The sequence below is a fragment of the Dendropsophus ebraccatus genome, chromosome 2 (assembly GCF_027789765.1).
Source record: "Dendropsophus ebraccatus isolate aDenEbr1 chromosome 2, aDenEbr1.pat, whole genome shotgun sequence".
Taxonomy (NCBI): Eukaryota; Metazoa; Chordata; class Amphibia; order Anura; family Hylidae; genus Dendropsophus; species Dendropsophus ebraccatus.
In genome coordinates this window covers 125169266-125185371 of record NC_091455.1, presented here as the reverse complement: position 1 = coordinate 125185371, position 16106 = coordinate 125169266, and the positions used below count along the sequence as shown (strand labels likewise).

Genomic DNA, 16106 nt, shown 5'->3' with positions numbered 1-16106 from the left:
GGAGAATCTGCTTTATATACAGTATTCCTTTATTCACTCCGAAGTCGCCCCAGGATCATGTAGGACATTAGGGAGAAGCTGCTGAGCCACTGTGATAAATAACTCCCCTGGTATATGACTGGCCATTTATGAAGGAGCAGAAGTCTGAGTCGGTCCTGATCAAATTCAGGAGTTGGAGTCGGTCCTGATAAAATTCAGGAATCGTAGTTTGAGTCGGAGCTGCGGCTTACCGACTCCACAGCCCTGGAGCACACTTAATAATACTTTGTACTGACCTATTTTACTATAAAGTGGGCAACCCCTTTAATGGATTTTCATCATGTAATTTTGAGCTTTGGCTGTGCAGGCATGATGGGAATTATAATTTTGTAACAGCTTGAGGGTGAAAGTATTAAAAGGTAGACGAGTTCTGTGAACAGCAAAGCACAGAAAGCTATAGTGTTTTCTTAAAGGGAATGTGTCATTAGACTGACCTTTTGTTTAAATTAAGTTTTTGCGATAAACATATTTTTAAAAATGTTATACATTTTTTATCTCTATTATCAAATACTGAAATCTTAGGTTTTATTTTGGCCACTACACCTAAAACTTAGCTGAGTAAATAATTTATAAAAAAAACTAAGCTGAGAATTATTTTTCTGTCTTTGGTCAGTGCAACAGACTTTTGAATGATCTTTTCACAGGTCACTGAGGCCACAGAGCATGCTTACAAAGGATAGGGTCTGGAGATGTTCATCATGTCTTATGTCCACGAGGCTTACCATAAAGCATATCAGTAAATGCTGTTAAAAACAGCTCAGACAAGATGGCAGCTCCCATAATAATGTACTAAAGATAAAAATTAATAAAGCTCACTATGCTATGCTGGTTACATAACCTCCAATTCAGAAACGCATAAGTAGCTCGAGTGCCATATATACAGAACTCCCAACCCCCTGAAAACATTGTAACTAGAGATGAGCGAACCGGGTTCGGGTTCGTGTCTATCCGAACCTGAACGTTCGGCATTTGATTAGCTGGGGCTGCTGAACTTGGATAAAGCTCTAAGGTTGTCTGGAAAACATGGATACAGCCAATGACTATATCCATGTTTTCCTCATAGCCTTAGGGCTTTATCCAACTTCAGCATCCACCGCTAATCAAATGCCGAAAGTTCAGGTTCGGATCGACTCGAGCATGCTCCAGGTTCGCTCATCTCTAATTGTAACCATGATTTTACCAAGTCACATGGTTAAGGACACCCAGATATCAGACCTAGTTTTGAGGACCTGCTTGTGACATGTAGGGAACTGGTGACACGTGAAATTTAACACAGTACAGTCAGTGATCAAATAATATTTATTATTTTTTGTTTTATGTTTATGTTTATAACTGAGAAACTTCAATTTTGCAAAGTAGATAACACAGAAAACACAAAAGCCAAGATTTATTAGTCTGTTTGAGAAAAAAGTGTTTTTGATTTTTGATCACAGCTAATTTTGAGAAAAAAAGCAGGGCTATTATTGGTTGCTATGACGATCCCACCTCTGGAACCTGCACTTATCAGACATGTATGACACATCTTTAGGATGTTCCATAAATGTCTAAGTGGGTAATAATGTCATAGTAATAGACAGGGTGACAGTATAGCAAAGAATTTACAGTAAAGTAACATATTCAACTAATTTTTTACAGTAGCATTATGGTATCATTAAGTTTTACATTTTGTTTGTTACATTTATATTTTTCCTTTTTTAAATAAATTTCATCACGCTTTATTTTGTAGCCACTGTACTTCCTGGACAAGTTATAACCATTGCAGCTTCAACTATTGCCATGGCAATTTCCATCACCGGTTTTGAAGAACACCAGGAAGAGCTGACCCCAACACAACGTCCAGGTGACTGAGTACTCAGTAAGATCATGATATTTTTTGCTATCATTGCATACCATACTGTAGAGCATGTGATAATCAAGGGCTTTCTAAAGGCTTTTTTACACAGGCCGATTATCAGGCTAAGGAGACTTCTGAGACGTGCTTGTTTGCGGTAATTGAGTAAAAGGGCTAGCGATCAGCTGACAAACAAGCAAATGTTTGGTGGCTGGTTGAATTTTCTATGTGGTCAACAAAATCATCCTTATTGGCGACACATCATCCTGTGTAATAAGGTGAGGTGCAGCTGACAGTGATACAGTGATCATTTCTGTGACCTCGGCTTTGCAACTCAATTGGTCAAGCCTCTTTGCAAACATGTGCCATTCAGCAGCCCATTGGTCCGTGTAAAAGGCACTATTAGATTGTCATGTTTGAAAACTATTTTTACTATAGGGGTTGAGCTATTTTAAAATCTGATGGACTATTCTTGGTAGGCCATCAGTGTTTAATTCCCAGCACCACTGCCAGTCAGCAGTATGAAAGGGCTGCAGTTCTTTTATTGGATGTAATATCTGTAAGTCTGTTCTTAGCTGGAAATGCAAAACTATTTGTTCACTTATGAATCCAATTGAAGAAGCAGTGCTTCAAAAATGTAGAAAATTTAGTATGATTATTAACCCATTGAAAGTAATAGCAACATTTCATCTCCTCACTGGAGTATTTTTAGAGTCAACTGTGATTGTGGGCTGTATTATTTGTAGTGTAAAGATATTTAGACCATGGTGCACCTGTGCAGAGAGATCCGAAAATACACAGAACCCCTCATAGATCTCTTGGCAGCAGTGAGCATTGCACATCTAGCATCAGAACACATGCCAGGGACCATGCCAGCTTGGTTAAACAAATCGGTGTGATACCAGTGTCAATAGCACAAATACAAAGATGTGAAAACTGGTACCTGTAGTCGCTAATGGGAGTTTGTACACAGTTGGGGATTATACATCTATAGCAGTTTCTGATAAATTCTTCTTCCTCCTCCTGTGGCAAGCACTGATGCTGGAAACCCTGTGATTCCTGAAATAGAAATATTCCTATTCCTGACATTTAACCTGAATTGGGATCATACTGGTTTATCAATCTAATTCAGGTTATTTTATTTTAAAGTGTACCTGTCATTTCAACAAGCTTTTGACATGTTATAGTCACATGTCAGAGGTTTGTGTTGGTGGGAGTCTTCGTGCTGAGACCCCGATGATCATTAGAAAGAAGGGACAGAAGTGCTTAGAAGTGTGCACTCTGCCACTTCCTCTCCATCTCACTGGTAATGTAGCAATGGACAGGATTATAACGGTAGCCTATGGAACTTCCAGAAATCATGTCTATCGGAAGTTCCATAGGCTGTCATTATATTTCCGTCTACTTCTACTTTAGTAGTGACAGTGGAGATAAAAAAAAAACAGTTTGTGTGCTGCTAGGCACCTTTCCCCTTAATTCTAGTGATTAGCAGGTGCCTTAGCACCTGGACCCCCACCGATACAAGTTTCTGACATGTGGCTATAACATGTTAGAAGTTTGTTGAAATGAAAGGTACACTTTAAAGACAACACTCCTTATCCCAGACAAGAAAGAAGCAGTCAAGATAGATTATATATTCTCTTCGCCAACATCAGTATATTATTTGGAGAAGTATACACACCTCAAAAATTGTTGACAAATCCCTGATTCATTTCAAATGCTGTTAAGTGGTGCATTCAAGTGCCTTGTGCTTTTAAGCAGGTGCGGATGTAGGTCTGTCACGGTAGACTTGGTCCTTTAAAAAACTCCATAACCAAAAATCACACCGGGATGAGGTTGGGATAGCGAGGAGGCCATACTTGGAAAATGGCAGCTGATCACCTGTGCATCTGTCCTCCAATAGCCTCAATTATACAAATAGAATCCAGCAATTGAAGGAAGAAAAAGTCCGGCACTCACCAATAAACCAACGCAGTGTAAGGTTATTGCAGACACATCGGGCTAGAGCGTGTCCACGCTCTAGCCTAATGTGTCTGCAATGAACCTTACACTGCGTTGGTTTACAGGTGAGTGCCAGACTTTTTCTGTCAGGACTGGCAAGCACAGACAGGACAGAGACAGTGGGCCCTGGATCTGAACCCACCCACTGACCCTACCTACTTGCCTCGGCCGACCCTAAACGGTCGCGGACAACCACGAAGGCGTTCCCTATGCTGCTCCCTTGGTTGTTAGGGACGCCGTCGGGTCTCCGTGACGTCACCCGGCCTCGGTGAGGAGGGCGGCGCTCCGGCCGGGACAGGCGCCGCTGGAGCGCGGTCAGGTAAGTTGCTGACATTTTCCTTCTCAAATTGCTGGATTATTATCTCTCATATTACTGCTCCTCTGTGCACCTCTATCACATTGTGATCAGACACTTCTGTGAGGTGCCTGTGCCTATTAGTCCCCTGCACCTCAAGTGTGAATTGTGGCAAGTGCTGGTCTACTTTCTACATAATCACCATATACAAATGGAATACTGTTACTGCCACAGTGCCGTCTCATTTTAAACAGCTTTGCATTAATATTACGAGTAAATATAAGAAGCTCTGTATTAGATATTAATAGGCAGAAATGCTTCATTCTGTATTCACAAGTTTTCCCTTCTCTTCCCTGATCATAGGAAAAGCAGACAGAGAGAGTAACTAGGGGAAAAATGCCATATACTAGTAATAGAATGGGCAGATATAGCCCTACTCCTCATGTAAAAAAAACAGGACAGTGCATACTGAAATGCCAGTTACACCTAGGGTATGTTGTCCAATTGTGGTCTTCTGTGTGTATCTTCTTTGTAAAAAAGATTTTCTGTGTATACTACAAATTTCAGTAAAGATATTTTTTCCTGTTAAACTTGTCATTACAAAGTACAATTTTCAGTCACAAATAAAAAATCTAAATGGATCTCTAGATGGGAAAATAAGACATGGCTTTAAAAGGTAAGGAGGAAAAAAAGTGTTCTGTCTTCAGATCCACTTAACCTCTTAAGGACATAGGACGTACCGGTACGTCCTATGTCCTCATTAGCACTTCAAAGCGGGGCCGCGCGGCGGCCCCGCTTTGAAGTGCCGCGATCCCGGGTGCCGCGTGTAGCCCGGGACCGCCGCTATTAGCGGGCACGGTCCGATCGCCGTGCCCGCTAATTAGCTAATCGGAGGCAGCTGTCAAAGTTGACAGCTGCCTCCGATTACCGGAGGCAACGTTTCCCTGGTGTCTAGTGGGGGAGATCGCTCCTCCGGGACCTTGTCCCGGAGGAGCCATCTCCGTTACTGATGCCGGCCGGGGACGCGTCCAAGATGGCGCCGTCCTCGGCTCGGCACTCGTTTGTTTCCGGCTGCAGCAGCCGAAAGCAAACGAGTGCCGATCTCATGGATCTCTGCAGCATATCTATGCTGCAGAGATCTCTATGAGAGATCAAAGTATATATACTAGAAGTCTCCCAGGGGGGCTTCTAGTATATGTGTAAAAAAAAAAAATAAAGTGTTGTTAATAGTAAAAATCCCCCTCCCCTAATAAAAGTCTGAATCACCCCCCTTTCCCCAGGTTTTAAATAAAAGTAAACAAATAAATAAATAAATAAACATGTTTGGTATCGCCGCGTGCGTAATCGCCCGAACTATTAATTAATCACATTCCTGATCTCGTACGGTAAACGGCGTCAGCGCAAAAAAATCCCAAAGTGCAAAATTGCGCATTTTTGGTCGCATCAAATCCAGAAAAAATGTAATAAAAAGCGATCAAAAAGTCGTATATGCGCAATCAAGGTACCGATAGAAAGATCACATCATGGCGCAAAAAATGACACCTCGCACAGCCCCATAGACCAAAGGATAAAAGCGCTATAAGCCTGGGAATGGAGCGATTTTAAGGAATGTATATTGGTTAACAACGGTTTGAATTTTTTACAGGCCATCAGATACAATATAAGTTATACATGTTACATATCGTTTTAATCGTAACGACTTGAGGAACATGCATAACAAGTCAGTTTTACCCCAGGGCGAATGGCGTAAAAACACATTTCCCCCAAATAAAAGAAATGCGTTTTTTTTTTCAATTTCACCACACTTTGAATTTTTTTCTGGTTTCGCAGTGTACTTTATGCAAAAATTCAGCCTGTAATTGCAAAGTACAATTAGTGACGCAAGAAATAAGGGGTCATGTGGGTTTCTAGGTGGAAAAATGCAAGTGCTATGACCTTTTAAACACAAGGAGGAAAAACCGAAAACGTAAAAACGAAAATGGGCCATGTCCTTAACCCCTTAAGGACCGGGCCTGAAATGGCCTTAAGGACCGGAGCAAATTTTATGAATATGACCAGTGTCACTTTATTCATTAATAACTTCGGGATGCTTTTACCTATCTGGCTGATTCTGAGATTGTTTTCTCGTGACATATTGTACTTTACATTTCTGGTAAATTGAAGTTGATACTTTTAACGAATCTTTATGAAAAAACCAAAATAACGTGAAAAATTTAGAGAAAATGCATTTTTCCAACTTTAAAACTTTTCTGCTTATACAGAAAATGGTTATACCACATAAATTATATATTAAATAGCATTAGCAACATGTCTACTTTATGTTGGCGGCATTTATTAAACTATATTTCATTTTTTTTAGACAATAGAAAGCGTAAAACATAAGCAGCAAATTTCTAAATTTTCAGTAAAATTTCAAAATCAGATATTTTTAGGGACCTGTTCAGGTTTAAAGTGTATTTGAGGGGCCTGTATGTTAGAAAGCCCCACAAAGCACCCCATTTCAGAAACTGCACCCCCCAAACTCTGCAAAAGCACATCCAGAAAGTTTTTTAACCCTTTAGGGGAGTCACAGAAATAAAATCTAAGTGTGTAAGAAATTTGAAAATTTTAATTTTCTGTGCAGAGATTTTCTTGTAATCCAATATTTTTCATAATTGTAAACCTATTACCAGAGAAATTCACCCCAATATTGATTGCCCCGTTTCTGCAGTTTATAGAAATACCCCATATGTGGCCCTATTGTGCTATTTGACGCAACCACAAGCCTCAGATATAAGGGAGCGCCTAGTGAATTTGAACACCTCGGTTATATTTGGTCATTTCTGACTGTACCACTTCAGGTTGGCAGAGGCTCTGGGGTACCAAAACCTAAAAAACACCCCTAAAGGGACACCATTTAGAAAACTACACCCCTCAAGGAATGTAACAAGGGGTGCGGTGAGCATCTGGACCCCACAGGTGCTTCACAGATTTTCTGAACAATATGGCGTAAAAAAAATAAAAATAATTTCTTTATACTAAAACGTTGTTCTAGCCTTCAATTTTTCATTTCCACAAAGGGATAAAAGGAAAAAAAATGCATAAAACATGTAGCGCAGTTTCTCCCGAGTACAGAAATACCCCACATGTGGCGATAAAGTGCCAAGGGGGCGCAGGACGAGCCTCCAAAGGGAAGGAGCGCCAATTGGCCTTTGAAGCTGAATTTCACTGGAATGGATTTCAAGGGTCATGTCGCATTTACAGACCCCTCGTGCTGCCAAGACACTGGAAACCCCCCACAAGTGACCCCATTCTGGAAACTACACCCCTCAAGGAATCTAATAAGGGGTGCAGTGAGCATATGGACCCCACTGGTGATGGGCACAAATGTGGAACAATGTGACGTGAAAGTGAAAAATTTCGTTTTTTCATTTTCACAGCACAAATGTGCCAGTCATTGAGGGGTCCATATTCTCACTGCACCCCTTATTAGATTCCTTGAGGGGTGTAGTTTCCATAATGGGGTCCCTTCTGGGGGGTTTTCAATGTCTTGGCAACACAGGGCCTTTGTAAATGCGACATGGCATTCACCATCCATTCTAGCCAAATGGCGCTCCTTCCCTTTGGAGGCTTACCCTGCACCCACATGGCGCTTTATGTCCACATGTGGGGTATTTCCGTACTCGGGGAAAATTGTTCTACACATTTCGTGTTTTTTTATCTTTTAACCCCTTGTGAAAATGAAAAAATAAAGACTAGATCAATGATTTAGTGTAAAAATTTAATTTTTTTTTACACTAAATGTTGGTCTAGCCTTGATTTTTTCATTTCCACAAGGGGTTAAAAGAGAAAATTAACACAAAACGTGTAGGGTAATTTCCCCTGAGTAAGAAAATACCCCACATGTGGATATAATGTGCCATATGGGCACAGGGCAAGCCACCAAAGGGACAGAGAGCCATTTAGAGGCTGGAATGGAGGACGAAGGCCATGTCGGGTTCGCAGAGTGCCCGTGCTGCCAAAACATTGAAAACCCCCCACAAGTGACCACATTATGGAAACTACACCCCTCAAGGAATGTAACAAGGGGTATAGTGAGCATATGGACCCGACTGGTGACGGGCACAAATGTGGAATAATGTGCTGTGAAAATGAAAAATTTAATTTTTTTACACTAAAACGTTGGTGTAACTTTGAATTTTTATGTTCACAAGGGGTTAAAAGAAAAAATAAACCACTACTCATGTAGAGCAATTTCCCCCGATTACAAGAGTACCCCACATGTGGACACAAAGTGCAAAGTCACCGCATGCAAAGCCTCCAAAGGGAAGGAGCGTAATTTGGATTTTGGAAGCTGGATTTGGCCAGAATGGAGGACGAAGGGCTCTCAGAGCCCCGATGCTGCCAAAACAGAGGAAACCCCCCACAAGTGACCCCAACGAACTCAGGAATCTGTGGTTCGTACGGGGTGGGGTCACTTGAGGGGGCTTGTGGGGCTTCCTGGGGCAGCTCCTTGGGGGCTTGTCATCACTAAATGGTGATAACAATGAGGACGAAGAGGAAGGAAGAAGGAACGAGGGATCTTCCTCTTCTCCCTCAATGGTTGTCTCAGTATCGGAGGCAATCCAGGCGAATGCCTCCTCAGCCGAGAACAACCTGTGGCCATTTTTTTGTTATTTTTTCTTTAGGATGCCTTCACACACACACCGGATCCACACACTGCGGATCCAGCGCCAGTGCATCCGTATGAGAATACATACACGCAGCAGGAATGACATCCCACTGCCTATATGTAAGTTAACCCCTTGCCGGCCGGAGCATACTTTACCTCCTCCCCGCTCCGGCTTGCTTCGGGGCTCCCGGTTTCTGCTCATCCCACGCAGCCAATCAGTGAGCTGCCCCGCCGCAGCTACTGATTGGCTGAGCGAGACGTCCTGCTGAGAACCCCCGAAGCAAACCAGGTCGGGGAGGAGGTGATGTATGCTCCGGCCGGCAAGGGGTTAACTTACATACACGCAGCGGGATGTCATTCCTGCTGCGTGTATGTATTCTCATAGAGATGCCCCGGTCGCTGGATCCGCAGCGGATTTCGCTGCAAATCCGCAGCGTGAAATCCCCTGCAGATCCGGTGTGTGTGAAGGCATCCTTAGAGGGGTGTGTAAGTGTTATGCTTTTACACGTGTAAGTGTTAGTGTTTTATGTACTGTTTTTACATTTTATTTGTGTGTTTTTTAGGAGGGGAGGGTGGCAGCGGAGAGGGTAAGAGGAGAGGGTGGCAGGGGAGGGGAGAGGGGCGGCAGGACGGAGGGGAGAGGAGAGAGGTTAAGAGGAGAGGGTGGCAGGGGAGGGGAGAGGGGCGGCAGGACGGAGGGGAGAGGAGAGAGGTTAAGAGGAGAGGGTGGCAGGGGAGGGGAGAGGAGAGAGGTTAAGAGGAGAGGGTGGCAGGGGAGGGGAGAGGGGCGGCAGGACGGAGGGGAGAGGGTGAGAGGAGAGGGGCGGCAGGACAGAGGGGAGAGGGTGAGAGGAGAGGGGCGGCAGGACAGAGGGGAGAGGGTGAGAGGAGAGGGGCGGCAGGACAGAGGGGAGAGGGTGAGAGGAGAGGGGCGGCAGGACAGAGGGGAGAGGGTGAGAGGAGAGGGGCGGCATGACAGAGGGGAGAGGGTGAGAGGAGAGGGGCGGCAGGACAGAGGGGAGAGGGTGAGAGGAGAGGGTGGCATGACAGAGGGGAGAGGGTGAGAGGAGAGGGTGGCAGGACAGAGGGGAGAGGGTGAGAGGAGAGGGTGGCAGGACAGAGGGGAGAGGGTGAAGGGAGAGGGTGGCATGACAGAGGGTGGAAGGAAAGGGGAGAGGGTGGAAGGGGAGAGGGTAAGAGGAGGGTGGCGGCAGGACGCAGGGGAGGGAGGCAGCAGGACGCAGGGGAGGGTGGCGGCAGGACGCGGGAAGGGCTGGCAGGACGCGGGAAGGGCTGGCAGGATGCAGGGGGGGCTTGCAGGATGCAGGGGGGGCTGGCAGGACAGAGCACACAGGAGAGGGCTGGCAGGACACGGGGGGGGGCTGCAGGACGGATGGGGGTCTGGCAGGACACGGGAGGGCTGGCGGAACACAGGGGGACTGGCAGAACACAGGGGGGGGGCTGGCAGAACACAGGGGGGGGGCTGGCAGAACACAGGGGGGGGCTGGCAGAACACAGGGGGGGGCTGGCAGAACACAGGGGGGGGCTGGCAGAACACAGGGGGGGGGGCTGGCAGAACACAGGGGGGGCTGGCAGAACACTGGGGGGGCTGGCAGATCGCTGGGGGGGCTGGCAGATCGCTGGGGGGGCTGGCAGATCACTGGGGGGGCTGGCAGATCGCTGGGGGGGCTGGCAGATCACTGGGGGGGCTGGCAGAACACTGGGGGGGCTGGCAGATCGCTGGGGGGGCTGGCAGAACACTGGGGGGGCTGGCAGGACAGAGGACACAGGGGGGGGGGCTTGCAGGACACAGGGGGGCTGTCAGCTCGGAGGGGGGGGGCTGAAAACAGGAAGGGGGGCTGGCCGGACTGAGGGGTGGAGGGGAGGAGGAGAAAACACCGGGGAGGCACGGGGGGGGGGGGGGGGCGGGCGGAGGAAGATGAGGACGACGGAGGGTAGGAAGAACAGGGAGATCAGCTGTCCTGATCTCCCTGTTACCGGAGACGGGGCGGCGGCGGCGGCAGCTTGGGGGGAGGAGGCACCCGGCACCCTCCAGGACCGCGCCGGGTGCATGCTGCTCCCATCATCTCCTTCTCTGCTGCTGATTATCAGCAAGCAGAGAAGGTGATGATGGTGGTAGTAGTGTGGATCGCAGGTGATTGGCCGGCTGGCGGCAGCCGGCCAATCACGGGCGATCGGGGGGCCGGATCAACGGGCAGGTGATGCCCGGTCACAGCTGTGATTGGTGCTGTCTCTGACAGCACCAATCACAGCTCTTTGCCGGGGTCCGGTCCCGGAAATCCAGCAAATTGCTGTGATTGGCCGATGCGAAGTCATCGGCCAATCACAGCGATCGTCGTCACGGGGGGCAGGGAAACTGCCCCCTACGTGACACAGGAACATGGCTGCTGATAGAATCAGCAGCCATCTTCACCGGAGCGCCGCGCGATTTCGCGCGGCGCCCGTTTAAAGGGCTGACGTACCGGTACGTCATGGGTCCTTAAGTGACAGTGATCCATGACGTGCCGGTACGTCATGGGTCCTTAAGAGGTTAAAGGGTTAAAGCGTAACTGTCATGTTTTTTTTTTATTGCAGAAATCAATAGTATAAGCGATTTTAAGAAACTCTGTAATAGGTTTTATCAGACAAAAAAGCCTCCTTCTGTACTCAAGAAGCAATTTCCCAGCCTCCCCCCCCCCTGACTTCTTATCTGTGCATTATCAGGCAAACACGTCTTCATTACAGAGAAGCCAGTGAAGACGGGCTGTGCTCTCTCCATTGTAAGCCTATGAAGGGGGGAGGGGCCGAGGGAGATGAGGGAGCAGGAAGAGGTGACATGAAGGTCAGCTGTTTGTAGACTGGGCACCTAAAACACTAAATTCAGGTGTCAGAAAGGTCAATGCTTATCTATGAACTTACTGAGAGAAGATTGCAGGGTGTTGTGCTTTGCAGAAATCCTCCGTGCTCAGTCACTCCTAACAGCCCCTCCCCTCTCCATAGCCACATAATGGACACAGAAATCCTGCTGCTTCTCAAGTGAGGGGGGAGGCTGGGAGATTGCTTTTTTAGTACAGAAGGAAACTCTTTTAGTACATAAAACCTATTACAGAGTTTCTTAAAATCGCTTGAACTGTTGATATTTAATGTTTTCAGAAAAATGACCCTGAAATGACAGTTACGCTTTAAGGGCTTTTTATGAGATCAATTATACTTTGTACTGACTCTTACAATTTTACCACAAAACTGGTTCAAAACAGGATCTGTGAAGTATTCATACTCTACTTATTTTTCCTAGTTTTTGTAATTTAATTAAGTTTCTTGTATATTTTTTAGGAGAATCTATTACAAATGAAACACCCACGACTCCTATTTCATCTTCACTTGGAAGGCAAAGAAGTGACATTGGAGCCTTTCTTAAAAAAAAGAAAACCAGTGACATCTATTTTGTTTTACTTGTGTGGGCCATAGTCATAGTCCAGCTATGGCTTCATCTGTGGATCATACAGCTCCTTCCAGTACCTATTGCTCGTAAGCCACACTCCCATTAACTTCATTTTCTTATGAGTTTTATAGCTACACATATTTACAGAACTTGGGAAATTTGATCAGTCACTTGTGATATGTCACAAGTTTTTTGCTGCTACATTTGTTTAACAAACTTACCTCCTTCTTCTGATGTGTCCACTCTTTCCCTCACCTTGTTGACGCAGTTTTTTTGGCCACAAAGCTCAATACATCTCTTTTTTCCTTATCACATACAGTATTATAATAAAAGGTGACACCAGTATATGGTAATAATAGAATCAGACCATTCACAATAGGCAATTTTTGGCACTCTAAACCCCCCCCCCAGCACAGGTCACAGAGCAGACCTTGAAAACGCCCCCATAAAAGTCAATGAGCTCTACTCCAGTCTACTGTTTTGGCCATGGGGTGCTCCATATTGCATTTCAAGCGTCTGAATTGTGCAGTGATGACATAGAGGACGTGTCAATTCTTTGAGCGGAGAGCAAAGGTGTGCGTGACATTCCATTGAGGCAGGCGGGCGCTTTGACTTAATGCATGAGTAATGACATACATAATGACAGTCTCCTCTCCCTGTGAGAAAATGTCCATTCTTCAGCGCGGAGAGATGCCGAGAGAGGAGGTGCGCGAGCCTCCCATAGACTGTCATTATGACAGGGAGGCTGGTGGGATTCCGCGGCGTAATTACGCCTGTTTTGCTCCGTGTGGACAGAGCCTTAGTGAGATGGTTTGTTGTTTTCCATAAAGTAGGCCAAGTCTGTGATATTGTTCATGGACGACCATTTTAACACTGATATTCTTTTACAATCTGAAATTCTCTTGACAATAAAAAAAAATAACATTGTATACAAGTTACAAACTAGAGGAAGTGTTCTGTAAAAGCTTTGCTAAAGAAACTAAGATTTTGTCTCTAATTTGTCTTTTAGTTTTTGCAGTAAAAAAGCTGGTGATCCACTTTGGAGTGATTGGTTTTTTGGGGAATCGTTTTGGTTGCTGGTGGGAAGTAATAGAAAGGTTTTTGAGGGAACGTAAAGAAGCTTTGGCACCTAGACCCATTCGAGGATTGGGAAAGTTTGTTCTGAAAGTTGACAGCAAGGTAAGTGGCTTTACTTAATGAATGCTGAGCTTAAAGTGTACCTGTTTAACCTCTTAAGGACACAGTGGTTTTGACCTCAAGGACGAGGTCAATTTTCATTTTTGCATTTACATTTTTTTTCTCCTTGTCTTCCCAGGGGACTATTAGAAGCAATCATTAAATTACTTACACTAATCAATGCTATGCCATTGCTTAGCATTGATCAGTGTTATCTGCAATCTTCTCATAAACTCTATGAGAACATAGCTTATGGGACTGCACAGAGCTAAGTATTTTACCTCTGGCAGTCGGGGAAAACGATCAGGTCAGTGACAGGAGCTCGGCAGTGTTTAAGGAGTTGATAACAGGCAGCAAAGCAATTGCTACTACCTGTCATTAACGGTGAGGGACCGGCTGGTAGCAGCAGGTTCTTATCTGCCATGAAGCAAACTCAGCTCCTAAAACATCGCTTCATAAAGCCTCTGGACCTACTGGTGTATCGTACATCATAGGTCCTTAAGGGGTTAAAAAAAAATTCTTAAAAAAACATGGTTTTGTTAGATTGAGGCTGCATTCACACGTTCCGCACGGAACACGGACATGGAATGCCTGTAACCGACTCTCTCCCCGCCCGGGTGGCATCTGTGATAAGATGCTGGGAGCGGGGGAACTGTACAGATACACCCCACGCTGTAATGAATCAGCCGCACGGATCTGTCATTACAGCGCAGTGCATAGCTGTACAGTTCCCCCGCTCCCAGCATCTTATTACATATTGCTGCCGGGAGAGGGAAGTCCATAAAGGCATTAAGTCTCTGAGTCACCTTCCTGGGGCACAGCTACTTCTCATTCTCTGAATTTCAGGGGGTGGGGCCAGAGCTGGGCTGTGGGACACTAGTATACACACAGGTCTTCCTTTCTCTTAGTTGTCTGGTCAATCACAGCACATCAACTACTTGCTGCTATGCTATGACATAGTGCTGATGAAAGTGCAGAAGACAGCAAGGCACAGCAAGCACTAAATTGCTGATGCTTAGATGAGTAGCCTTGATTTACTTTTCAGGGACAGTGAGGATGCGCATGTATTGCAAGGACACAGCACAGGCTTTATTTCTCTGTCTCCTGTGCATAGCAGTAGGTTAGCCCCACCCCACCTTCTGTGGTCTGTCACAACAAGTAAACAGCAGCTTGAAGAAAAGGGAGACACTCATTCTTTTCAGGACCCAAAATGGCATAAAGGACCTCCCCAATTTTCATTTTTTCATTTTTGTTTATTCCTCCTTGCCTTCTAAAGCTAAAGCGTTGTCATTTTCTGTAGGGCCATGTAAAGGCTTGTTTTTTTCAGGAACAGGTGTACTTTGTAGTGGCACCTTTTAATCCACCATAAAATGTATGACAGAACCCCAAAAATATTATTTATGGAGTGAAATTGGAAAAAAATTGCAATTTTGTAACTTTTGGGGGGTTCCTGTGTCTACATAATGCACTTTATGGTAAAACTTACGTCAGTCCGAACACAATGATATGCATGCTTACACAGCTTTTCTAATGTTTTATTTATTTATTTTTTACAGAAAGCTTTTTTTTGCAAATAATTATTAAAATGGCCCTATTGTGACTCTCATAACAGTTTTATTTTTTCGCGTAAGGGGCTGTATGGGGTGTAAATTTTTGTGCCATGTTTATGTCTAGTTTGTATTAGTATCATATTTGAGTAGATCGGACGTTTTGATCACTATTTATAAATTTTTTATATATATATATATATATATACATATATATATATATATATATATATATATATATATATATATACTGTAACCAAAAATCTGCAATCCTGGCGTTTTTATTTTAAAAAACACCACAATTGTGGCGTTAAAGTGGTTAATGACTGGCCGCAACATGATCGCAGCAGCCTATCATTAAGGGTGAGGGCCCAGCTGCTAAAAGCAGCCAGTCCTCACCTGCTATGGCGTGAGCTCAGCTACTGACCTCGCTTCATAGCTGCATAAAAAGTATAGGTGTACCGGTGCTTCCAGGGTCATCTGTGGCTGTGTCATCCAGGCGGCCGTGGCATACCGGTATGTCCTTAGTGATTAATGGCTAATATTTTAGAGCTGTTGTTCTTGGTTAAATGAGTAGTCAGGAGAATAATAATAATAATTATTATTTTTTTTTTTGTTTTACATTGCTTTAATAACGTTCACCCTCCACGCGTACCGAATATTCTTATTAGAATATATGAAACAGAAGCCTCTGCTCAGCGAGTTATGTTAGCAAACACTGCTCACTGTGTGGAGGCTGCCAAGATCGGCCATAGTGATGGGCAGCTTCTCCCCCAGGTACTGTATATTCTAATAGGCGGACTAGATGGAGCAGGTGGTCTTTTTCGGCTGATAATCTTATATGTTTCTAAGTAAATATTCACCATACACAAAGAAAAACTGCTAACAATGCTAAATCCATGTGGTATAGAGGTCAGCCGTAGTGATATAGGGCTCAGCATCAGTAATGGAGATGTCAGCCATAGTGATATAGAGTTCAGACGTTGGCCCAGATTTATCTGTCAGCGTCTGTGCTCCTGAATAATCAGTAGAGATGAGCGGATTTCCCGAAGTTCGGGTTCGTATGAACCTGAACTATCGGCATCTGACTCCCGCTGTCTGCCGACTCCGTGCAGCGGGTGGAT

At 45.0% G+C, this 16106-nt stretch overlaps 1 protein-coding gene across 2 annotated transcripts in view; it reads left to right on the top strand.

Annotated features, from left to right (window-relative positions):
* Window positions 1–16106, top strand: part of LOC138783484 (transmembrane protein 245-like) — a 68276-nt gene that overhangs the window by 11523 nt on the left and 40647 nt on the right. For both annotated transcript variants that reach the window (XM_069958235.1, XM_069958236.1), the window contains exons 4-6: window positions 1766–1879; window positions 12151–12345; window positions 13269–13438. In XM_069958235.1, coding sequence (XP_069814336.1) covers window positions 1766–1879; window positions 12151–12345; window positions 13269–13438 — 479 coding nt within the window. The remainder of the gene's footprint in view (window positions 1–1765; window positions 1880–12150; window positions 12346–13268; window positions 13439–16106) is intronic.